Source organism: Schistocerca piceifrons, chromosome 3, assembly GCF_021461385.2.
Source record: "Schistocerca piceifrons isolate TAMUIC-IGC-003096 chromosome 3, iqSchPice1.1, whole genome shotgun sequence".
In the NCBI taxonomy this organism is placed as follows: Eukaryota; Metazoa; Arthropoda; class Insecta; order Orthoptera; family Acrididae; genus Schistocerca; species Schistocerca piceifrons.
In genome coordinates this window covers 952694039-952719633 of record NC_060140.1, presented here as the reverse complement: position 1 = coordinate 952719633, position 25595 = coordinate 952694039, and the positions used below count along the sequence as shown (strand labels likewise).

The window sequence follows — 25595 nt, the reverse complement described above, 5'->3', positions numbered from 1 at the left end:
GAGGGGGGGAGGTTAGCCAGGGAGGGAGGGAGGGAGGGGGGGAGAAAGAAGAAGCTATGAAGCTATGCATAGGAGGAGGGGTGCTGATATGCTTTTGAATAACATTCATGGAACGAAATGTGCAGTCGAAGCTTCTTACCAGCTGGAACAGCATATTACGCAGATTTGCCCAAGTGCTGTATGCATCTGGCCCCATTGTGTCGGGTAAGCTAAATATATCAATTGCTATGCGTTTATAAATATTGTAATTTTGTGTGAATGCAGGTGCCTCATACTTCATATAAAGGTTGAGAGCCTTGATTGGATCCCCATCCTGTGAAGTAAAGATTATTATACTAGAACAGTAAATCAATATGCAGAGTAAATAGAACAGTAATTTAAGGATGTACATGAAAGGCTGACATATACTAATAAGATAGCTCGTGAAGAGGAAATCATGATAAGGTGGTGCAACTGCTTCTGATGACAGAACCTTGGCTAAAAATTTGTACATTCAAGCAAGAAAAATGCGTATTGTTTCTTAATGTGTTCATCTCCACTTAAGCTAATGTAAGCTGATGTTGTTCAAACAGCTTACTGGGATGCACCTGAGTGATGTCTTCTACAATTGCTTATATTTTGACTGGTGACAGATTATATAGCCATTTGAAGATCCACAAGGAAGGGGTTCCTCTTAGTACTACTGTTGGTAATCCTCAATGTATCATGCAGCATACACCTTATTACTTTGTTGATCCCATTAGTAAGTTAGTTAGGAATTCAGTGGATTTCTTATGTCAGTTAAAGAAATTGAGATTGGTGGTATGTTGGAACACGCCTTTTACAGGAAGCCAATTCACACTGACTTGGATCATCATGTGGATAGTTGTCAATATGCAGCAATGTGAAATTGGTACTTTGTACCTTGGTTCATTGGGCTTATGTCATCTCAACTCCGAAAGTTTGTCAGCTGAATTAGCCTAGCTCAGTCACCTTTTGCCAGAACGGTTATAGTGAAAGACACATCAGACACAAATTATATCAGAGACCACCCGTGAATCGAATGACAAAAATGATTCGGCAGCATCTAAGTCTACAGCCTTTTTGTCTTATGCAGCTAGCATTTCCAATAAGTTTGGTCATAATGTATGGAAACAGGGAGTGAAGTGAAGTGTATTATTAAACCACCATTACAATTAGGCCCCGTCCATGGTTTGTAAAGGATGATCTTGGTTTGCTTAAGGCAGTTTTCTTCCGTATCCCACACATTGGTGGCATGTCATACATTGGTCACACCAACAAGACCATGGAGGACAAGTTTATAAAGTACAAGCACCACACATGCTTACAACAGCCAAGCAAATCTCCTACTGCAGAACGTTGCCTTGGTACATGTGGGGAGTATAACAACACAGAGACTATGGCATGCCATTCCAGCTATTGAGTTCTGTAGTGCCTCGAGAATTTCGGTTCTAGAGACACTCGGCTTTCCACCATCTTGAACACCCGATGTTTTAAGTAAGAGGGTGAGACAATGGAGATGTGTCTACCTCGCTGCCGGTTTTTGTGTGTGCAGGATGGGCATGTATCGGGAAAATAATGCAACAGTGACAGTTGATCGGCGCAGAAAAGTGTTTGCAGCATGTGCCACAGAAGCTGTATGTCCAGTACAAGGAGCAAGCATGCTCTATTCTTTGATGGTGTAACGGCTGTATTGTTGTGAACAAATGAATTATGTATTGAATGAAAGACATTTACATTGGACTTTCTGGTGTTGGACTTGCGAGAAGCAAGAACTGGTTTTATAGGGTTTGTTAAACCAAACATATTGTAATTGTATCTGTTAGTCTCTACTGGTCCAAGACGGGGTTGACTCACGAGAGTTGAACACTTGTGTGAAACTTGTTAAGTTGTTTTATTGTGGATATGAAAATATAACAGAGTTGCACAAAAGTGTACTGAGAGTACAGAATAATTGCAACAATAGAAAAGAAGTCTATTCTGGAATTCCCTTAACCAGCTATAGTCTTCGGAGAAGTTCGGCTGCATAGAATACATGAGTCAACTCAAAAAATGGTTCAAATGGCTCTGAGCACTATGGGACTCAACTGCTGTGGTCATAAGTCCCCTAGAACTTAGAACTACTTAAACCTAACTAACACAAGGACATCACACACATCCATGCCCGAGGCAGGATTTGAACCCGCGACCGTAGCGGTCGTGCGGTTCCGGACTGTAGCGCCTTTAACCACTCGGCCACTCCGGCCGGCCATGAGTCAACTGCGAGAGATGTGTGAGTCTTGCACCGCAGTACCACACCGTCCCCTGTCGTCTGAAAACCGTTAGAGTTCGTGCTATTAAGGAAGCAATTGAAATCAAAATTAGCAATGACTCCGTAAACAGAGAGGGAGGTTTGTGCTTAAATCCCACTTGGAATCCTGTTCTCTCCGTGGTCAGGCAACACAGGGACAGAGTTAATGTTACTTGCTAACCCAGTGTTAATTAATATTCACTATCAATAACTTCTGACATTAGTCATCCCTGATTGTGTGGTGATGCAAGTTGTTAATGGTGTATGTATTGCCAGTCTCCATAAGCCATATTATGGGTTTTGGCTGGAATAGCTCTGGATACCAAATGTTTAAATTTCCTTGCACAGCACTCCCTCACTGCATTTGTGTACTGAAAATGACGGGTTGTTCACCTGTCCAAATGTTGGCAGTTGTCAAATGCACCACCAGGCTCCATTCTTGTAAGTTGTTTGAACAACAGCATCAAATATCCTTCCGTGAACAACAACAAAAAAGGGGTGAGGCAGAAAGCAGAGTACTCATGGAATGCAGGGCGGTATTTGTGTAATTGCTGATATTTATTTTATGGGCATATGGCCGTGGTCCAAGGCATAATTCTCTGCCTAATGTTTCTTCTTACATTAATGGAGATTTCTACACAGGCTTTAACAACTCAGAAAACAGTTACAGACTCGAACAAATTCAGCAGGCTGAACTGTTTGTGTGTACCCATGCAACGGTCAATTCGTGATGTCATCAGACTGCTGCTTGAGACTGGGGAGTCATGCCGACATATGCTATGGCGCTTGTAGTGAGGAAGAGTTAGTGCCATTTGTTTTATTTAGCACTAAGGCCCACAACTGGTCTAATTCCAATACTTATTTTCTGTTAAAACTGTTTTTGTGGTTTTAGCAAGATCTAATAATTATTATGCTACAGAAAGAAGAAGGATTGAAATTAAACTGGTTGTGGGCCTTAGTGCTCAATAAAACAAACAGCACCAACTCTTCCTCATTACAAGCTCCACAGCTTACATCAGCATCACTCCATGATCATAGGCACTGGTCTGGTGATGTCGCAAACTGACCATTGCATGGATACAAATAACCAGTTTGGCTTGCTGAGCTGGTTCATGTCTCTAACTGCTTTCTCAATCATTAAAGTCTCTGATGAAGTCTCCTGCATTGGAAGACAAATTGTTAGCCAGAGAATTATGCCTTGGACCAAGGCCTTATGTCTGTAAAACAAAAACAGAGTATGAAACTTCCTGGCAGATTAAAACTGTGTGCCCAACCGAGACTCGAACTCGGGACCTTTGCCTTTCACGGGCAAGTGCTCTACCATCTGAGCTACCGAAGCACGACTCACGCCCGGTACTCACAGCTTTACTTCTGCCAGTATCTCGTCTCCTACCTTCCAAACTTTACAGAAGCTCTTCTGCGAACCTAGCAGAACTAGCACTCCTGAAAGAAAGGATATAGCGGAGACATGGCTTAGCCACAGCCTGGGGGATGTTTCCAGAATGAGATTTTCACTCTGCAACGGAGTGTGCACTGATATGAAACTTCCTGGCAGATTAAAACTGTGTGCCCGACCGAGACTCGAACTCGGGACCTTTGCCTTTCGCGGGCAAGTGCTCTACCATCTGAGCTACCGAAGCACGACTCACGCCCGGTACTCACAGCTTTAATTCTGCCAGTATATCGTCTCCTATCTTCCAAACTTTACAGAAGCTCTTCTGCGAACCTAGCAGAACTAGCACTCCTGAAAGAAAGGATATAGCGGAGACATGGCTTAGCCACAGCCTGGGGGATGTTTCCAGAATGAGATTTTCACTCTGCAGCGGAGTGTGCGCTGATATGAAACTTCCTGGCAGATTAAGGTTTGGAAGGTAGGAGACGAGATACTGGCAGAAGTAAAGCTGTGAGTACCGGGTGTGAGTTGTGCTTTGGTAGCTCAGATGGTAGAGCACTTGCCCGCGAAAGGCAAAGGTCCCAAGTTCGAGTCTCGGTCGGGCACACAGTTTTAATCTGCCAGGAAGTTTCATATCAGCGCACACTCCGCTGCAGAGTGAAAATCTCATTCTAAAAACAGAGTAATTTTGTAACAATGTAGCTAAACATATGTTTTAGCAAAGTATTGTAAAACAGTAAGCAACAGTACCTTAATAAGCTGTGTCGCATACAGCGCAACGTATTTATGAAGTACTTGTGCCCCATGAGGCTGGGCAGTTTCAAGACAGCGCACCCATTGACCTTGTTCTGCCAAAAGATCAAGAGCACCAATAATATCCACATCCACCAGCTGATCAGCCTGGCCCTGTTTCCGTAGTGAGTCTTTGTATCGATTGTCTACATATGCCTCATACCTGAAAAAATATGACAATATAGTTAAATTAAAACCAGGACCAAATGCTGATCTACTTTCCTCCTCAGATGAAAAATAGTGAAAATAATCAAATCATTAAAAACAGCAGAGATGGAATTACTGCAGAATTTTGGAAGCTGGGCTGCAAAAACATAACATCAAAAATTCCAAAAATTAACAGAATAATGTCAGAAGTCTGGAAAACAGAGTAAATCCAAACGAATGAAAGAGTACCTCCAGAAAGGAGATAAAACAGATCCAAACAATTGCACAGGAATCTCACTTCCTCCAGTAACTTATACATTTCTTTCTAAAACTTTTCTGAACTGACTTGATCCGTAAGCAGATTCGCACATTGGTGAGTATCAGGCAGGATTCAGGAAAGGAAGGTCCTTTATTGAACAAATCTGGAACCTCAAAACCTTACTATACATGAGACGATGCCGGAACACTACAGTCACATTCGTGAATTTCAAAAATCTTATGATTCTGTTGACAGGCAAATGCTGATTGATAGCCTAGAAGAGCTAAGAGCTGATGGGAAGACCAGAGCCACCATCCAGAAATTTTGTCAGGAACCACAGCAAAACTGAAATTCATGGAAGAAATTTCAAACTCATTCAAAATTCACCCTTGTGTAACAACGTACCAGCAAAAAAATCAGAGAATGGGAAAAGATGGTCAATGGTAATCAAATTGGAAAAGAAAAATGCCTGGCATTTGCAGATGATGTGGCTATATTAAGTAACAACAAAGATAAAGCCAAACTGCATGAAATCTCCTGTAAAATCAGACGCAAAATAACCTATGAAAAAAAACAGAAAACACAGTCCGGAAAAATTTCACAGGCCACTCACTGCACATACTTAGGAAAAATCATCCAACCTACAGGACTGCGCACATTCTCCAGGACAGAATGAATATTCAAACTGCAAACAGAGTACATACTAACATGGACTTACTAAAATAAAATAAAAAAACAATATCTTGTAATGCAAAGCTACAACAGTACAACATGGTTGTTTTACCAGTGTACCTTGTATGCAGAAGAAACCACAGTAATAAGGGGGATGACAAAAATTCATGATAGAGAGTAACAAGAACGCAAAATTCTTAGAAAAACCTACAGCACTGTTCACTGAGACAGAACTAGGGTCAGACGACCAACAAAGTAACTCTACGAACACACACACAACATCACAGATAAATTTAGTGCAAGACACTTACAGCTCTATGGAGCCTATTGTGATACATCTTATTTTGGTTTACGGATAAAGTTTAAGTGTAAGTCATCGGAACACTGTGTGGGTCAAAGACACAATATAAACATCACTGTGCTGAAGAGAGATACGTACGAAAAGAAAGATGAACATATATCTGTATTCTAATGATTCTCTACGCTGATATCAAATTTTTAACTCTTCAACTATCTGTCTCTTCCAAATCCTGATTCTGGCTGGAAGTATTGCATGTACATCAGACAATAGTATATATATTTGTGTAAAAGTTTTTACATTGTATCTTCTGGAAAGGAAGGCAGTTTCTTACATTTCTAAATTGCTTCATCCTGAAAATAATACCCAGATACACCCCAGCCTGTAAACTGCAGAACACACGGCTACATTATTTATGGTTGTATTACACTGCATTCTTTACCCCAGAGTTGGACGCTGCACCGTCTTCTTCAATAAAGGTAAGGTAAATATCACACTGTTCAAAGGAGAGTTAATATATTAATCAATTGAGAATGTTACAGTGGTAACTTTAGCAAGAGACTATAGAGGTGTGAACTTAGGATGTGTGAATTGCTGCTGGTGAAAGTATCTGCCAGCCACACACCTCAAAATAATCCACATTACTCGCACTTCTTTACAGCACCAGTACATAAATACCAGTATATGTAGAACAATGAAAATAATCACTTATTGATAATATAATGTAAATGGATAGGTAAAAAAATCTACTCACCAAGCAGCGGCAGACAAACACAGCCACTGGCTCCGAAAACTTGTAAAAGTTAAATCCTTTTGCGTGTTTGTTTCCCTGCTGCTGCTTGGCGAGTAGATTTATCTACCCATTTACAGTATGCTATGTAGGATGCATGAAAACAGAAAATTTTAACATTGTTAATAAAAGCAAATTAAAGACTAGATGGATGAAAGAAATGGAACACCTGCAACAAATGCAAATTTCAGAAGAATAATTTGAGGTAATGAATAGAATTGCGGAGAAGAGGAATTTGTGGCACAACTTGACTAGAAGAAGGGATTGGTTGGTAGGACATGTTCTGAGGCATCAAGGGATCAACAATTTAGCACTGGAGGGCAGCATGAAGGGTAAAGATCGTAGAGGGAGACCAAGGGATGAATGCACTAAGCATATTCAAAAGGATGTAGGTTGCAGTAGGTACTTCGAGATGAAGAAGCTTGCACAGGATAGGGCAGCATGGAGAGCTGCATCAATCTAGTCTCTGGACTGAAGACCACAACAACAACAACAACAACAATCTGAGGACAGGAAACAATTCAGAAGTAAAATCAAAAACAAGAAACTTGAAATAAGAGGGTCCAGGTGACGGCAATAAATGTGAAGTGCTTCATAAGCAGGCAAGGGGAATTATTTATTGCATTTATAACATTTTCGAACATGAATTTGAAAGCAGGTCTCCTACTGTTGATAGTTGAAGACACAAGAACGGACTCCAGAAGCATGTGGTGTTGGCAAGAGAAATGTAAAGAGAATTGTAAATGAAAAAAGTGTCAGAGTTGTAGGAACCGTAGAAGAAGTTGGTTTCGCGCTGCCCGGAAAGCATCAAAACCGCAAGGAGCCAATAACACAAATGGATGGTTTTAACAATGATGTTTTAAAGTGCTCCATGTGAATGACGAATGCCCGACATTACAAAAACATGTTACAGTTACGCAGGAGAGAAATAGCTTCAATGGTAAATGCTTCATCAATGTAAAGAATTTTAAAAGATGTTGGTTCCTGATATGTTAAGAAGAGAGTCTTTAGTTCAAAGAAGTGACATAGGTGCAGCACAAACTACATCCCATATACCGGTAAAGATTCACGATACAAGAGAAGGAGGTAGTTACCTTGATGAAACATGGACCAGTTAGAATCATTCCAGGAAGATCTGCTGGCAAATGAGTGGTGTTATTGGCGGTTTTAAAGTTTTCATAGGAATAGGTTCTCAGATAATTATTCTGCATGCTGACTCTTCTTCTGGTTTTGTTTCTGAGAGTAAACTTGTATTTACTTGTAAGAAAGACAGCAGTGACTACCATTTGGAAATGAATGCTGTCAGTATCATGATGTGTTTCAAATTCTTGTCATACCTTGCTTCAAAATCGGTCATTGCCAGTTATAATTCAACTGTTAGAGAGAAAACACCAAATATAAACACCAGAAAAGCGGATATTTTTCCCTGGATTAAAAATAAAAATATTAAATGCAGTATAAACCAGACTTGTGTCGATCTACAGCTCGTTAATTTATACAAGTCATGTGACAGAACATACAGACTTTACTTCCTTGCATGTGAATGGGGTGACACAGTTTTCAGTCTTGAATTTACCCACGTGTTAGTGTCAGTGTCGCCCTGTGCAATTAATTTGGGCAAAAGATAAGGCTATATGGGAGGGAAAAAAGCATTCAAGATAACATTCACCGAATCGCTGGTGCATAAGGCAAATAGACAATATCCCACCTGTAGCATGGGCACATCTGTGCGGGATGCTGAAAAGCTTCAGAAAGAATAATTTGACAGGGATGTGATGAAGGATATAAGACTTGAACCTATCATCGTAAATTTACAATCAGATCATTTGCAAACAGACTCAAATAGAAGTGGTGGTGCTATTACAATGTAGACTTTGGAACAAAGTAATAATATTTCTTCGTTTAAGATTCGTGGTTTAAAAAATGTGTTTGTCAACATATCAGTTGCCTACATAATAATGAGAACTTCCTAGCCTTTTTGATTAGGACTTTGTATCCTTTGAATTATACAGGCTATAATGCTCAATATATTGCCCAAGGAGAAGTTAAGCTTCTCCCACCATGTTGTATGCTCTAATAACATGTGGTCTTTAGTACGGACAGGGACCTCGTTTGTTGAGTGCAGATGTGAGCCAAACTGATGACACTTTGCTCTCAGCTTCAGGATGTGATGGCTTTGGTTACACAGCTTGAGGCTTCAGTGGATGGGCACCTCTGTTGTGGGCTGGCCGTGGGGATCCAACAGACACCCAGCACATCATAGTCCTCCAACCGGTCCTCACTGGTGGACAGCCCGATTACTGCTCGCTCTGAGGTTGACTCCTCACCTGTGTTCAATTGGGAGGTCGCCCTGGGGCATAGCAGGCGGTGAAAGACTTCCCAGGCAGTCACACATAAGGCCTCCCTGGTTTGTCTGACAAACAGGTCCCAGGGGTTGTCTGTGGCTGACACTGTTACTGAGCCAGACGCTGTCGCCTGTCCTGTTTCGGAGGAAACCTCTCAGCCTGCAAGATCCGGATAATCACAGAGGGTGGTATTACCGATAGTTGGGAGCCCCAACATTAGGTGCATTATGGGGCCCCTTAGGGATATGGCTGCCAAGGAGGGAAAGAAAACCAATGTGCACTCCATGTGCATACTGGGTGGAGTCATTCCAGACGTGGAAAGGGTCCTCCCAGATGCCATGAAGAGCACGGGGTACAGCCAATTGCAGGTGGTTGCTCATGTCAGTACTAATGATGCGTGTCACTTTGGATCAGAAGAGATTTTCTCTGGTTTCCAGCTGCTAACAGAAGTGGTAAAGGCTGCCAGTCTTGCTTGCAAGATGAAAGCAGGGCTGACCATTTGCAGCATAGTTGACAGGACCGATTGCGGACCTCTGGTACAGAGCCGAGTGGAGGGTCTGAATCAGAGGCTCAGACAGTTCTGCTACCGTGTAGGCTGCAGATTCCTCGACTTGCACCAAAGGGTGGTTGGGTTTCGGGTTCCGCTGAATAGATCAGGTGTCCACTATTTGCAGGAGGTGGCTACACAGGTAGCAGGAACTGTGTGGCATGGAATGGACGGTTCTTTAAGTTAGAGGGTCTTTCGGAAAACACAAGAAGGGCTTCAGCTACATAGGGTGCAGTCCGAACACAGGAAGAACGTAGATACAGGAACCATTGGTATAACAGCTGTAAATTGTCGTAGCTGTTTTGGGAAAGTACCAGAGCTCCAAGTGCTAATAGAAAGCACTGATGCTCAAATTGTTACAGGCACTGAAAGCTGGCTAAAGCCAGAGATAAACTCAGCTGAAATTTTTGCGAAGACCCTAACGGTGTTCCAAAAGGATAGGCTAAACATGGTTGGTGATGGTGTGTTTGTTGCTGTTAGAAGTAGTTTATCTTGTCGCAAAATTGAAGTAGATAGTTCCTGTGAGTTATGGGCAGAAGTCATTGTTGGCAACTGGAATAAAATAATAATTGGATCCTTTTACTGACATCCCAATCCAGATGATAGAGTTACTGAAAGGTTCAAAGAAAACTTGAGTTTGATTTCAAACATGTACCCGAAACATACGATTATAGTTGGTGGTGACTTTAATTTACCCTCCATGTGTTGGCGAAAATACATGTTTAATTCCAGAGGTACGCATAAAAATGTGCTAAATGCATTCTCTGAAAATTATTTCAAGCATTTAGCTCATAAACCCACGCAAATAGTAAATGGTTGTCAAAACACACTTGACCTCTTAGCAATAAATAATCCTGAGTTAACAACGAGCATAAAAATGGACACAGGGATTAGTGAACACAGGGTTGTCATAGCGAGATTGAATATTATAACCCTCAAATCCTCCAAAAATAAATGAACAATATACCTATTCAAAAAAGCAGATAAAAATTCAGTTGATGTCTTCCTGAGGGACAATCTCCACTCCTTCCAAATTAATGATATAAGTGCAGACAAGATGTGGCTTGAATTCAAAGAAATAGGATCAGCGGCAATTGAGAGATTTATACCAAATAAATTAACAAACAGCGGAGCTGATCCTCCTTGGTACACAAAAGAGGTCAGAACACTGTTGCAGAAACAACGAAACAAACATGCCAAATTTAAACAGACGCAAAATCCCCTAGATTGGCGACATTTTACAGAAGCTCGAAATTTAGCACGGACTTCAATGCGAGATGCTTATAACAGTTTCCACAACGAAACTTTGTCTCAAAACCTGGCAGAAAATCCAAAGAGATTCTGGTCATATGTGAAGTAAGTTAGCGGCAAGAAACAATCAACACCTTCTCTCCATGATAGCAATGGAGATACTATCGAAGACAGTGCTGTCAAAGCAGAGTTACTAAACACAGCCTTCCGAAATGCTGCACAAAAGAAGACAAAGTAAATATTCCAGAATTTGAATCAAGAACAGCTGCCAACATGAGTTACGTAAAAGTAAATATCCTCAGAGTAGTGAAGCAAATTAAATCACTTAATAAAAGCAAGCCTTCTGGTCCAGACTGTATACCAATTAGGGTCTTTTCGGAGTATGCTGATGCATTAGCTCCATACTTAACAATCATATACAACCGTTCACTCGACAAAAGATCCGTACCCACAGACTGGAAGGTTGCACAGCTCACACCAATATTCAAGTAAGGTAGTAGGAGTAATCCACTAAATGACAGGCCCGTATCATTAACATCGATATGCAGCAGGATTCTGGAACATATATTGTGTTTGAACATTATGAATTACCTTGAAGAAAACAGCCTATTGACACACAGTCAACATGGATTTAGAAAACATTGTTCTTGTGAAGCACAACTAGATCTTTATTCGCATGAAGTGTTGTGTGCTACTGACAAGGGATTTCGCATCGATTCTGTATGTCTGTATTTCCAGAAGGCTTTTGACACTGTACCACACATGCAGTTTATAGTGAAATTGTGTGCTTATGAAATATCGTCTAAATTATGTGACTGGATTTGTGACTTCCTGTCAGGGAGGTCACAGTTCATAGTAATAGAAGGAAAGTCATCGAGTAAAACAGAAGTGATTTCTGGCGTTCCTCGAGGTAGTCTTCCTTACGTATATAAATGATTTGGAAGACAATCTGAGCAGGTGTCTTAGGTTGTCTGCAGATGACGCTGTCGTTTATAGACTAATACAATCATCAGAAGATCAAAACAAACTGCAAAATGATTTAGAAAAGATATCTGAATGGTGTGAAAACTGGCATTTGGCCCTAAATAATGCCAAGTGTGAGGTCATCCACATGAGTGCTACAAAGACTCTGTTAAACTTTGATTACACAATAAACCAGTCACATATAAAGGCCATAAATTCAACTAAATACCTAGGAGTTACAATTGCGAACAACTTAAATTGGAAGGAACACATTGAAAATGTTGTAAGGAAGGCTAACCAAAGACTGTGTTTTATTGGCAGGACACCTAGAAAATGTAACAGATCCACTAAGGAGACTGCCTACATTATGCTTGACCATCCTCTTTTAGAATACTGCTGCGTGGTGTGGGATCCTTACCAGATAGAACTGATGGAGTACATTGAAAAAGTTCAAAGAAAGGCAGCACGTTTTGTATCATCACAAAATATGGGAGAGAGTGTCAGTGAAATGATACAGGATTTGGGCTTGACATCATTAAAAGAAAGGCGTTTTTCATTGCGACAGAATCTTTTCACGAAATTCCAATCACCAACTTTCTCCTCTGAATGCGAAAATATTTTGTTGACACCGACCTACACACGGAGAAATAATCACCACAATAAAATAAGGGAAATCAGAGCTCGTACAGAAAGATATAGGTGTTCGTTCTCTCTGTGCGCTATACAAGATTGGAATAATACAGAATTGTAAAGGTGGTTCGATGAGCCCTCTGTCTGGCACTTAAATGTGATTTGCAGATTATCCACGTAGATGTAGATGTAGATGTAGAATGCAGCTGGATGAATTCATCAAAAGTCCAATGTTTCCACATGTAAACCCCTGTCATTTTCAAGGAATGGTCTGGATAAGGCCCTAAAATGACAGTAACTGTTACTGGTTGAAATATTGGCAGTTTTTGATGTTATCGTTCATCATTTCCTGGAGTTATTCACAGATGATGGTTAACTGTTTGCTTTTTCAATGGATTATAAATGAAGTGTCTCACTGTAATGTCGAACGAGTTAGTTTACACTCATAATGCCCATTAACAGCGAAAAATAGGACAACTTACTGACCATTTTTACAATTGTCTTTTCATTAGTCTTTCCTACCACTAATTCTTTTTTACGTGCAATGATTACACTTAACTACAGTCAAACACATCAACACACATACCTTATACACATTTTTAAAACTTCTATTGAGTACAAGCAGTTGTCAAGCAAATATAATGATTTCATTTGTGCTTGAAGGTTATTTTGTCGCGTATTAAATTTTTACTTATAATGCAGTTGAAATCACAATAAATGATAATTACTGCAAGCAGTTTCAATAATCCTGTCAGTAGACAATTGTCATTTTGAGAAAAATTGTACTTCACATCTTCACAAAGCTGTGTCTGCTGTTCTCGCCTCCCGATCAGAGTAAATCTGTGGAGCAGTGGACGCAATGTCGTCAAGATGTGAATTAATATTTCTCTCATGATGACTGATCAAAATTGGTTTTAATATTTACTATTCCCCTCAAAGATCTGAACGTATAATACGATGTACCGTAGGCAAATAAGCAATGCAGTTCAGCAATGTGGACTTTAGAATGAGATTTTCACTCTGCAGTGGAGTGTGCGCTGATATGAAACTTCCTGGCAGATTAAAACTGTGTGCCCGACCGAGACTCGAACTCGGGACCTTTGCCTTTCGCGGGCAAGTGCTCTACCAACTGAGCTACCGGAGCACGACTCACGCCCGGTACTCACAGCTTTACTTCTACCAGTACCTCATCTCCTACCTTCCAAACTTTACAGAAGCTCTCCTGCGAAACTTGCAGAACTAGCCCTCCTGAAAGAAAGGATATTGCGGAGACAAGGCTTAGTCACAGCCTGGGGGATGTTTTATGTGGACTTTGTTTGCACGCTCTCTGCTACTGCACATGTGCAGTTCTTATTCGTCCACTGTTCCGTCTCTTTGCATAAAAGTGTCATCTTACGTGACGCGAGCTATAGCTGAGTACCTGGTATTAACCAGATATGCATGTATTTCAATTTTCTACTATTCCATCCCCTCTCTCTGTCCATCTACTTCTCCCCTTCTCTCAGTCCACTTCTTCCACCTTTCCACTCCCTGTCCATCTCTTCCTGCCCCTCGCTCATTCCAACTGCTCCTCCCCCCTCTTCCATCTACTCCTTCCTCCTTTGTCCGTCCGTTCCTGCCACCTCTGCCTGTCCATCTCTTCATCTTCCTCTCTCTGTCCACTTCTTCCAACCTCCCACTCTCTGTCCATCTCCTCCCTTTCCCTGTCCATCTCCCCCCCCCCCCCCCCCCCCTCTGTCTATTTCCTTCTCCCCTCTCCCTGTCCACGTTCTCCTCCTCTATCTCTCCCTCTTCGAAACTGAACTGGGAGGAACATATTTGGCATGTCTGCAAGAGAATAACAAGAGTAAGCTATCTCATGTGAAACTGACAGATGCATTCACTGGTGAGTATCTGAAGGCTGCATATTTCATTTTATTTCAATCGCACATTTCCTATGACATAAAAAAAAGTAATCAGAATGATGTGCAAAGTTTCACTTAAGGAACTGCCATCCACTCTTTATCAAGCTCCAGATATTAACTGTTATTAATCTATACACACACACAGCATTGCTTTATGCAATAAGCAATAAATAAATAAATAAATAAATTCAGCACCAGAGAGATGGTACACTCTCACAATACAGAGTCATGGTACACCCTCACAAAACCAGATGCAAACTGAATCTTGATGTACCAAGACACAGACTCACAAAGACTGCAAACTCCCATAAAATAAGATGCTAAAATTTTTTTTAATAAACCTCCAGTTCATGCTTGGGCATTGCCCTATAATATTTTCAAAGTTAAGATGCATAACTGGTTACTCAAACACCCATTTTACAAGACAGCTGAAATATCTGAAATAAACATGGCTGACATTAGTACTTAAAGACGTTTCTAAAAGATAAGGAGCTAAATTGTAAAAATTTCACTATAATAATTATTCTCAGTTGTATATTTAAGGTTCAATCCTATTCCACGGTAAGTAGTCAATAGTGAATAAACTGAATACTGAATGTTGTAATGGTTTTCACGCCTGTTTCAATACCTTATTTTATTTTATTTAACTCAGTATAAAGTGTAATGGCCACTACTTCAATTTATTGGGAATATAGGCCTTTTGATAACAGAAAGTAATGCAAAGTATTTTAATATTTTGTTTACAGTTAATATACTTACATTGGCTCTAGCTCCTTTGCGATTTTCTTTGCTTTGCTCCACTCTTCAGCAGAAATAAAGGTGTCTATTGCTTCTTTAATCATGTCAACATTTAAGTAAAGTTGAGCAGCTAAATTATATTGCTGGGCCTGTACTAATTTTGGACCTACAAAAGAGGCACTGTATGAACACATTGATACAATGCTATAACTGTTAGAAGATTCATTTTCATACACTGAATACAACAAAATAAAAACAAATGAATTGATGAAACATGACTACAAGTTAACGTATAAGGATGTTTCAAATGAATAATTTTCCAATTGCTTTTTTTTTTAATACTCTGAGTACTTTAATAAGATTCAAGACACTCTGTTGTATTTTCATATTTAATTTGTTGCTTTTGTGCCACATACACTGATGTGCCATATAGCTTTTTTCAGTGCCCCAGACATGTTGCTTTGATGTTTCTGTAAACAAACTGAAAAATTATGGCTGGCCTCAGGTAATGAGTTACCTCGAAGTAAGTATGGTGATGTTTTGGAATACCTTGTAATCAGTCAATGACTCAAGACATTAACTGACAGAATTAAATGAGTCCCATAGTGACATCCACCTATAAAAGATGAGACAGGCAGATTGCCTTTAATTACAAGTCCATTTCATTCCTTACAGTCTTTTAAAATGTTTAATAGAGTGGCTAACAATAGAATATTAACTCATTTTCACAGCATAACTTGTTTTGTTTTCATAAAAGAATTATCAACACAGAGAAGCATATAGGATCTCACAAATGATGTCCTGGTGAGGCCAAAAAACAAGAACTATACTTTCTAAAAGGAAGCTGTGCCAAATGGGAAGCTGCAATATAATTACTTTATTCAGTGATTATTTTTGATAGCATTCACATTATCTAACAGAACGTACAAATAAAATACCTCAATGTAAATATTATGCAATAATCAAAAAATTGACAATATCTAACAGCATAAGTCATAACCTGGTAGCAAAATCTTACATAGTTGCATAGTACTAAGTAAATATGGCTAGCAGTTGTCATCATGTGCCATTAATTATTAAACATGAGGGAGCATTTGTGTATTTGATACAGCTCTGAATAAGACCAGACACACAGAGACAGGCTGTCTATGATCAACTCCAGTTAGTAACCTGTACCAAATTTTGGATATAGTACGACAAGGTATTCACAGGAAAGCAGCTTCTGAAGTGGAAAAGAAGAAACAAGAAACTGATCACAGACATCCTTTGTTTGATCACGAGCCTCAATGACCAAGATTCAGACAAATAAAATGCATCTTGCTGGCAACTACAGCAATTCCTTCCTCCCCCAGAACTTGCTGAGTGGAACTTTGAAGAGATTTTTTGCCTGCCAAAGAGGAACCATCTGCAGGTTCACATCTGCCTTAGCCAGTATTACGCTGTCATATTTCTTTGTCAAAGTAGATATGTCAAATATTTGTGTTAAAGAAATTTGATGGTGAAATAAGAGAACTTTGTCAAATCTCGTCAAAGAAATATGATCAAATCTAGGACCTCGTTGTAGATTTGATCACAAAAGTTGCTTGTCTTTTGTTCACTGCAATGTGCGATGTTACCACTTGGAGCACTAACATCACTGCAGCTACCTGTCACAAGTAGTTCATTAGTAAACATGTAAACATGCTGTGTGCCATAAACTACAAAATTAATAGAAATGTATGATGCTGATGAGGCATTTTACAACGTGAGGTATCCTGGGCAGAAAAATAGATTAAGAAGATTGTGGAGTTCCAAAAAAAATTGTGGAGGTCATTAGTCATGAAATACAGCCAGGGTGCATGGCAGATGATATAAAAAAGAAAATTAATGGCTTCCCTCAAGCTGTTCTCACAAGAAAGCAAAAGTACGTATCAACACACTTATTTAATTCACTGTACAACATATATTTACATGACATACAAATGTTTTACATAATTTTTTTCACTGCATATACTTGAAGCACACAATGATGTTTACATAACATACAAGTAATTTACATTATTTATTATTATTATTGCAAATGGTTAAAAGCAAAAGTGGATCCAGTGCACAGGCTGTTTATAGTCTACAAGTGAACTGGTTGCACCTACTCAGGTTCCTGGACCAGACCACAGTGGCAGATAGTGTGTGTAATTTAGAGGGCACAGAAAGTGGCAGTGAACATGGAGCACCCATCTTAGAAAAAAAAAATTGAGGCAAGTGCATTTGTTTGAATTTTACATTACGAAATGTGACTGTCTTGCCAGAGCACTTTCCAGCACCATTGTAAAATGTTTTCAAGTCTTCTCTAACTGCTCATCCATGTACTGGACCTCCACAGGCAGCTTGACAAACTATAGGTTCCATTTGCTGTAGGTCCTCAGCACTTTGTGACCCAAGATAAGTGCAACTTCGTATGACTATAGACACTGTTTCCTGATGGGTGTACATGTGTTTTCTCCTCTTGGTTAACAAACTCTGCAATGTGCAGGCAGCTTGTGTAATTATAGTAACTGTTTCTGGAGGTAGATTGACGATAATAAAAATCCTAAAATGACTGACAAGAATGCCAAAGCTGCTTTCCACTAGTCTTCTTCCTACCTGTAACTGAAAACTTTTTCTTCTTTAGTGATTTCCTTCAAGTGGTATGGTTACATAATGTTATAACTCAGAGAAAACGCTTTGTCTGACAGCACAACCATTAGAGTTGTAATATTTGTGTTCCCTAGCTTTCTGACTTCATGAATGTTCAGAACAGATCGGTCAATGAGGCACACCCATAGTTTGCTTTTAGAAAACGCTCCAGCATCACCAACATGCCCATTACTTCATGAATCAACAAACAAGAATTTGTAGGTAGCATCTACCATGGCACATAAAATTATGCTGTCAAAGGGTTTATAATTGAAGAGGTGAGAGCCACTAGCTTGTGGACATTTGATGTGAATATGCTTTTCATCCACTGGTCCTATAGTGTTATAATAGTTCCAATTTTCCTTGACATCTTTTGCAATTTGCTCCCGCTCTTCTCTGCTTGTGGGTAACTGTAAATAAAATTTGGGGATATTTAAGGTAATATGTAACTAATGTTTTTCATTTCTGAATTTAGAGCATTTCATTCCTATATTTAAAGCTTGAAATAGAGGTTTACTCTTCATCACAAGAGGAGACTGAAGTCACCTGCAATGAGACATGACCACAGCCCCAGCAACATGAGCAATCTCCCACAAAGAGAAGAAAAGTGACAACAGATGTTCTTGTGGATGCCACCAAAACATTAACAGCAGTGGATGATATGAGCAAGAACAAGTCCCAGCCTATCCAGGAAGATTGGTACAGTGCCTTTGCCACCCACATCACAGCTGAACTACAGGAGATGGATAACGTGCAGGGGAGAGGGGTATATTTTTCGCAATGGGCACTATGCACGGTATAAATCATTTCCTGATATACAGGTGGGATATGCCGCAGGTGACAGTTCAACAATCACAGTCACAATCACAGCCACAGCCATCCCCCTCTGTATACATTCAGGAAACTTTTCAGAGGAGGAAGAAACTCTTTAACACATAAAAAATTATGACCTCTCCATTCTACTACATCTATTTTTGTACCCAGGATGCCTCATGTTGTAAAGCACCTCATCACCTTCATACATTTCTATTAATTTTGCTGTTGTTGGGACACAAAATGTATATTTTACATTGTTCTAAAATACAAATAGTTCTTAATGCAATTAAAGTGTATTAAACATTTATTTACCTTTAGGTATTGGTCCTTTAGTGACTTATAAACTGCTTCACATGTTTCAAGGATAACTTTAGTTAATGTTCACTATGGCATTCGAGTGCTGTACTGTAAGCTAGAGTAACTTTTTCCTGTAGCAAGAAATCGGGGTGTTACTGTGAGCCTCTCTTCTGCAGATATAGCAGTTCGTAAGTGAGTATTGTGCTTTGTTGTACGAGGAGCCACTTTGCTGAGGGAATATTGAAACATATTCTGATCCAGCCTTAAGTAATTTATGTATAACTTTATGTCCTCTACTTGCATCTCACGTAACAAATTTTGTTGAATGCTTTTATCCTCCTATCATAAGATCCATAGCTTCACCCAGGTATGTTTCTTTTTTTCCCCTGCTTCTCTTCCAAATGCGCACACAGTGAAATTGTGGTGCAAGCAACTGCTGCACATGATTACAAGTTGTTGCTGTCAGCCCCCTTGAATTTTGACGAAAAATACGACAACAGTGTAATATTCCTTTTCAGGGCCACGTCAAAGAAATTTGATGACTATTTGATCATATTTCTTTGTCAAAGAAATATGATAGTGTAATAACAGCCTTAATGGAGGTCGAAGACCTCAACAGATTGAGAACTGGGGAGTCACAATGCAAAGTCAGGGAATGAGGCTTCGCGAAGACAATGAAATTTGACAGTGTGGTGACCTGCAAAAGCGAGAACATCTGCTAGTTTCCAGGAACCCGTCATTATTTTCTGTCTGTATTTTATCAAATTTTCTCTGTAACTGATTCTTTGTATGTAATTAATCTCTCTGTGTGTGTTATTAATGCTCTACCAGTATTCTGGTAAGTTCCTGTCCTGGGCACATAAATAAATCTACTTACAGAAACATAAAGCTTAACAATTTAGCATATGTAAAACTTATCTACATTAGACAATGAAACCAACCAATTTTTGAAAATATAATGTAACTGGATACATAAAAAAATCTACTCACAAAGTGGCGGCAGGAGAACACACACATAAAAACATTGAAATTTGCATGCTTTTGGAGCCAGTTGCTCCTTCTTCTGAAAGAAGGGTTGACGGGGAAGGAAGAGAGTTAAAGGAAACGGACTGGTGAGATTTTGGAAATGGGGAGAGTTCAGAAAAGTCGCCCAGAGTCTCGGGTCAGGAAAGACTTACCAGATGGGATAAGAAGGAAAGACCGATTATTGGAGACTGCACCAGACAATGTTTGAAAGCCTGAGAGCTTAAAGGTAGACTATCTTCCACCTTTAGGCCCTCAGGTTTTCAAGGCATTTTGATTTAGATGTCTTTGAAGCTTCCAGATAAGTGGAAAAGCTAGTTCCCTTTTTTTATATCCCCAACTCTTCCATTCTGGTTCTATTCAGATTATGCTCAGATGTCGGAAGCAAAATAGAGCAGAACATGGTAAATTCTTACAATGCAACTGGACAGAAATCTATTATAGTCCTCACACATAGACTGCCTGAAACTTAATTAAACAGCCTGGCATTTGCTATTTCAATCTTAGCCTAAGTAACCAGAAGAGAGACAAAGCAATTGTGTACCATAACTACTTGATATATGGTACTCTCACTTGAGGAAATGCTAGTAACTTGACAAGAATATTAACCTAATGGAAAAGGAGTTTCCATCTATATTAAAATTTAGCACAGTAAAAAATTTAGAAACTAAAAAAAATGCTTGTGTCTGTATGTGTGGATGGATATGTGCGTGTGTGCGAGTGTATACCTGTCCTTTTTTCCCCCTAAGGTAAGTCTTTCCGCTCCCGGGATTGGAATGACTCCTTACCTTCTCCCTTAAAACCCACTTCCTTTCGTCTTCCCCTCTCCTTCCCTCTTTCCTGATGAGGCAACAGTCTGTTGCGAAAGCTTGAATTTTGTGTGTATGTTTGTGTGTCTATCGACCTGCCAGCGCTTTTGTTCGGTAAGTCACCTCATCTTTGGTTTTTATATATAATGTATAGAGTAACATATAAAAGCATGCGTATGTGAGCTTAAATTAAATAATTGTAACAGTGTATAAGTCCCCATTGAGAAATTTTCAGCTATTTTTGAAAAACTAGGATTCTTGGTTGTGCTATCTGTCACACAGAGGAAAGCAAATTGATGTTTGTGGGGGATTCCATGTAGATATTCTGAAAGAGTCCAATTGAAAGCTTGACCTTGAAGTATTACTTGGTTCTTTCAATTTTACATCAGTTATTGACTTTTCTACTCAGGTAATACAGGAAAGCAGTATACTGATAGATAATGTTTTTATAGGACAAGATACATTCAATCAAATAAAAACTTTTCCTGTCAAGAATGGTCTGTCTGATCATGATGCACAGCTAGTTACAGTATATGACATAGCTCCATACAGTAATGCAAAAAAGTCCTCCAAAATTGCATATTTAATTAATGATTTAACAACTGCAAATTTTAGGTAAATCTTGCAACATAGACTGAGATGAGGTGTACATGGAACCTGAGGTTAATTTAAAATCTAACCTGTTTCTTGATACCTTTGTGACTATATTTGAAAACAGTTTCCCTAAGAAAACAGTGAAGCATAATAGTAAGAAACAATCTAAAAAGCCATGGCTTGCTAAAAGGATAAAAATATATAGTAAACAGAAAAGGGAAACGTATCTTACAACTAGAAGCAGTAATGATTCATAAACAGTCAAACATTACAAAAACTACTGCACTGTGTTAACAGGGTGTATATGTGGACAAGAAAGAAAATTCCCAGATTTTTCCCGGATTTCCCGGTTAAAATTACACATTCACCCGGGTGAAAATACACTTTTTCCGTTTTAAGTGGCAGTATACTCTTCCTCGGCTCTGTAAAACTCATCAATCCTTTGAATGTTTATGGTTTTATATACCGACGTAGAATTTCCCGGCTCTTTAGAAAACGAAACTCCTGGGAGAGGAGAGGCGGAGGGGGGGCATGTACGCTGATATTTTCGTATTACGAAGGTATAAATTTAAATCCCACCAAACACCGCAGGTCACTTTCCAAAGCATTGAGATCGAGATTGCGATGTGCTTTTGTAAGGCAGTCATAGCTCATGTCACTTGATCTCGCACGCTGATGACAGCAATAGGACACGTGATGTAGTCAGCCAATAGCAAGAGCACTCTTAAGTAACGCGAACACACAAATAAGGGAATTTCATGGTGTTGCATTAAGATACATCACACAAATGTGCCAGTAAAATTTTTAATAACGACGTAAATGTCTGATCTGGGCTCGAAATTCTTCTAAATGGTCATCCTCAAAGAGTTGATTTTTAAATGGAATCAAACGTTTTGTGATTTAAGAAATTCATCATACATTCTCGCACATTGTTCATCTTGCGCAAAAGGAAATTCGCTTTGAATGTAACACTTTTCAAACCACCATTCGCAATATTTTCCCACGACCTGTTAGAAATAGGTTCGTTTCAGCAGTTGCAAGAGAACGCCAGATAACAGGCGTCACCGCGATTGCACAGCTACGATGACACAAGAAGCCCTTATGTTCTACGTGTAAAACATTAAAGATCTTACATTATGTCATAAAAGAAACAAGACATCAGAGGATACTTCAAGAGCATCGGAATTTCGTGAATCATACTAAAATGCATAATTTGGCTTAAAGTGCACATTCGTATGTCCATATTCAGATGTAAATTTTCTTGGAGTACCAGTGCTGTATTATCTCATGTTTGGATCTTTATTATGGTATAATGCCATACATGCACTTGAAATGCAGCGAACAGTTGAAACCAGCCAAGAGTGTGAAATTAAACACTTCGTTTCAAATAAATTGACTGCCTCAGCAGAAAAGATTAATAAAAGCCAAATCTCTTTAGCAAACCGACAAAAATAACTTCATTGTTCTGCAAGGCGATTAATGCTTGACCGCCAGAAAAGTGGAAATAAAATCTGAAACTAAAAACATATTTTAGCCTTCCATTACTAAGCGAAGGTATTTTAATTCATTTGATAGCTCCTGGAGACAAAAATCCATTTCATCATCATTTAACGTGAAAGCAATAAAAGGAGACGAAACAACAAAATCACTGAACGTAAACACGGGTCAGGTAGAGACAACCCACCTCCCCACCACAACTCGGACTGCTCTGTGCATCAGCCCCAGATTTACTATATTTCCGAACCGGGGCAATATTAGGTAGTGGCGCACAGCCACACTTCTGTAACCAGAAGCGGGGAAGGTACTACTCATTGTGACTAAACTGTGTATGCGCAAGAGCCCACCCGTAACTGCTCAAACGACTCTAATTTAAACAGTTGTCACGTCACGATCAGTGGAGGCAATTTGTTGTTATGAAGCATTGCACAGTCTTCCTAAGACTTCAACACACTGTGCTGTTAGCAGACACTTGTATGAGCACTGTGTTTTGTTGTTGTATATGGTGCATTTCCTTGCAACTTAAGTCGTCGTCCCCCCCCCCCCCCCCCCCCCTCTCGTTCACGTTTTGTTGTTGCAGTATTATTCTGCAGTAGTGGGATGCAGTAATATCCTTTGTTAGATTATTGGTTCTTACCAGTCAAAATCACAAAAATTTAACTGAAAACGAAAACAATGAAAAGTTCCCAGAATTCCAAACAATTCCCGGGTTTTTCCCGGTTTTCTCCCAGATGGAAAAATTCCCGGGTTTTTCCCGGATCTCCCGGTTGTCCCCGGTCGTATACACCCTGGTTAAGAAAAGTTTTTAAAAAGTCCAGAAGGATGTGCATTATGCCAGAAATTAGCACCTCTGATAATAAAATTAAAACAGTTTGGAATATTGTTGAAAGGTAAACAGGACAACTGAGAGCATAAGAAGACTGTATTTCAACCACAGCCAATGAAATGTTTGATAACAAAAAGTCAGAAGTACAAAATATTTTAATAATCATTCTTTAAGGGTTGTAGAGATCATAGGATCCAGCTACTCATTAGATGAAATTCAATCCACCTCTTCTACTGAAATTAGGAAAATAATAAATTCACTCAAACGTAAAATCTTGCACGGATTTGATGGCATTCCCAACAGAGTACTAAAAGCTGGTTACCCACAGATAAGTATGATTTGCAGCCACATATGTCGTAGCTCCCTGAAACGGCATTTTTTCGGATAGGCTGAAATATGCTATTGTTAAACCATCACATAAAAAAGACAATAGGTCTGATGCTAACAACTACTGCCTAGTCTCACTTCTGACAGATTTATCCAAAATTCTGGAAACAGTAATGTATTCAAGGGTAGATTCGCATATTTGTAATAATGAAGTACTAACAAAATGTCAATTTGGTTTTCAGAAATGATTTTCAACAGAAAATTCTATATACTGTATATGATTTCACTGATCAAATATTAAATGCTCTGAATAACCGAACATCACCGTTGGGATATTTTATGATCTCTCAAAGGCTTTTGACTGTGTGAATCATTAAATTCTTGCAGATAAGCTTAAGTACTATGGTATGAGGGAGACAGTGCACAAATGTCTAGTTCATATTTAACTGGAAGAATGCAGAAGGTTGAAATTAGCAGAACAGATAGTATGCAAAAATCAGCACAGTCCTCTAACTGGGGAGGTATCACGAATGTTTGGTATTGGTTCCCTTGTTGTTCTTAATGTATATTAATGACTTGCTACTTTATATTTATAAAGATGCAAAGCTAGTTATTTTTGCTGATGACACAAGTATTCTAAGCACACCCAACAAACAAAAATTCTTCTTCTTCTTTTAGTGTTCAATCCTGAGGTTGGTTTGCAGCAGAGCACCATTAATCTCATCTGTCCAACTTCCTTTTCATTTCCACGTGTGTTACACCCAAAGAATTAGCTCAGGTAATTGTAAATAATGACTTGCAGAAAATTATTAAGTGGTTCTCTGCTAATGGTCTCTCACTAAATTTTGAGAAAACACAGTATATACAATTCTGGACAGTAAATGGCATAATACCATTGATAAATATGAACAGAACTCTGTTGCTAAGGCATAATATTCCAAACTTCTGGATACGAGCATTGATGAGAAATTGTACTGGAAGAAATAATTGATGAGCTGCTGAAATGGGTAGGTTCAGCTACTTATGCTGGTAGGGTTACTGCAAATTTTGGTGATAAACATATTAGTAAAAGTACTCATTGCACAAAAGTGTGTAATCGGAATAATAGCTGGAGCCCAGCCAATATCACCTTGCAGACATTTATTTAAGGAACTCAGGATATTAACAGTACTTTCACAACACATATATTCACTTATGAAAATTGTTATTAATATCCCATCCCAATTCAAAAACAATAACAAAGTGCATAGCCACAACACTAGAAGAAAGGATGATCTTCACTACTCTGGATTAAATCTGACTTTGGCACAGAAAGGGGTGGACTGTGCTGCCACAAAAATCTTTGGTCATTTGCCAATTAGCATTAAATGTCTGACAGATACCCAATCAGCATTTAAAAACAAGTTAAAAAGCTTTTGAATGACAACTCCTTCTACTCAACAGATGAATTTTCAGATATGAAGTAGTAACTGTAAAAGGTCATGTAGGAACACTTATGTTAAACTGACACATTCCACGTCATAACAATATGTTGAATTCATGCTCTATGGAACAAGTATTAATGTAATGTAACCTTGCAGAAAAAAATTATCAGGGACATGTACAATACAAGGCCAAGAAAATCTTGCATGCCACTATAAAGAGATCTAAATATATTAAATATTCCCTTGTCGCACTTACATGAAATAACTCTCTTCACAAATACTAACTCTGAACTGTTTTTTACAAATAAATA

General features: G+C 39.1%; 1 protein-coding gene and 1 non-coding gene across 2 annotated transcripts in view; both read right to left on the bottom strand.

The window, feature by feature from the left end:
* The window catches only part of LOC124788221 (intraflagellar transport protein 172 homolog), a 339228-nt gene that overhangs the window by 47879 nt on the left and 265754 nt on the right, over positions 1-25595 (bottom strand). The window contains exons 26-28 of the mRNA XM_047255402.1: positions 15041-15185; positions 4434-4638; positions 140-313 (exon numbers count right to left, since the gene is read on the bottom strand). Of these exons, the coding sequence (XP_047111358.1) occupies positions 140-313; positions 4434-4638; positions 15041-15185 (524 nt within the window). The remainder of the gene's footprint in view (positions 1-139; positions 314-4433; positions 4639-15040; positions 15186-25595) is intronic.
* Trnas-cga lies at positions 13448-13522 on the bottom strand. The gene has a single exon. It is a non-coding gene; the product is annotated as a tRNA-Ser (tRNA).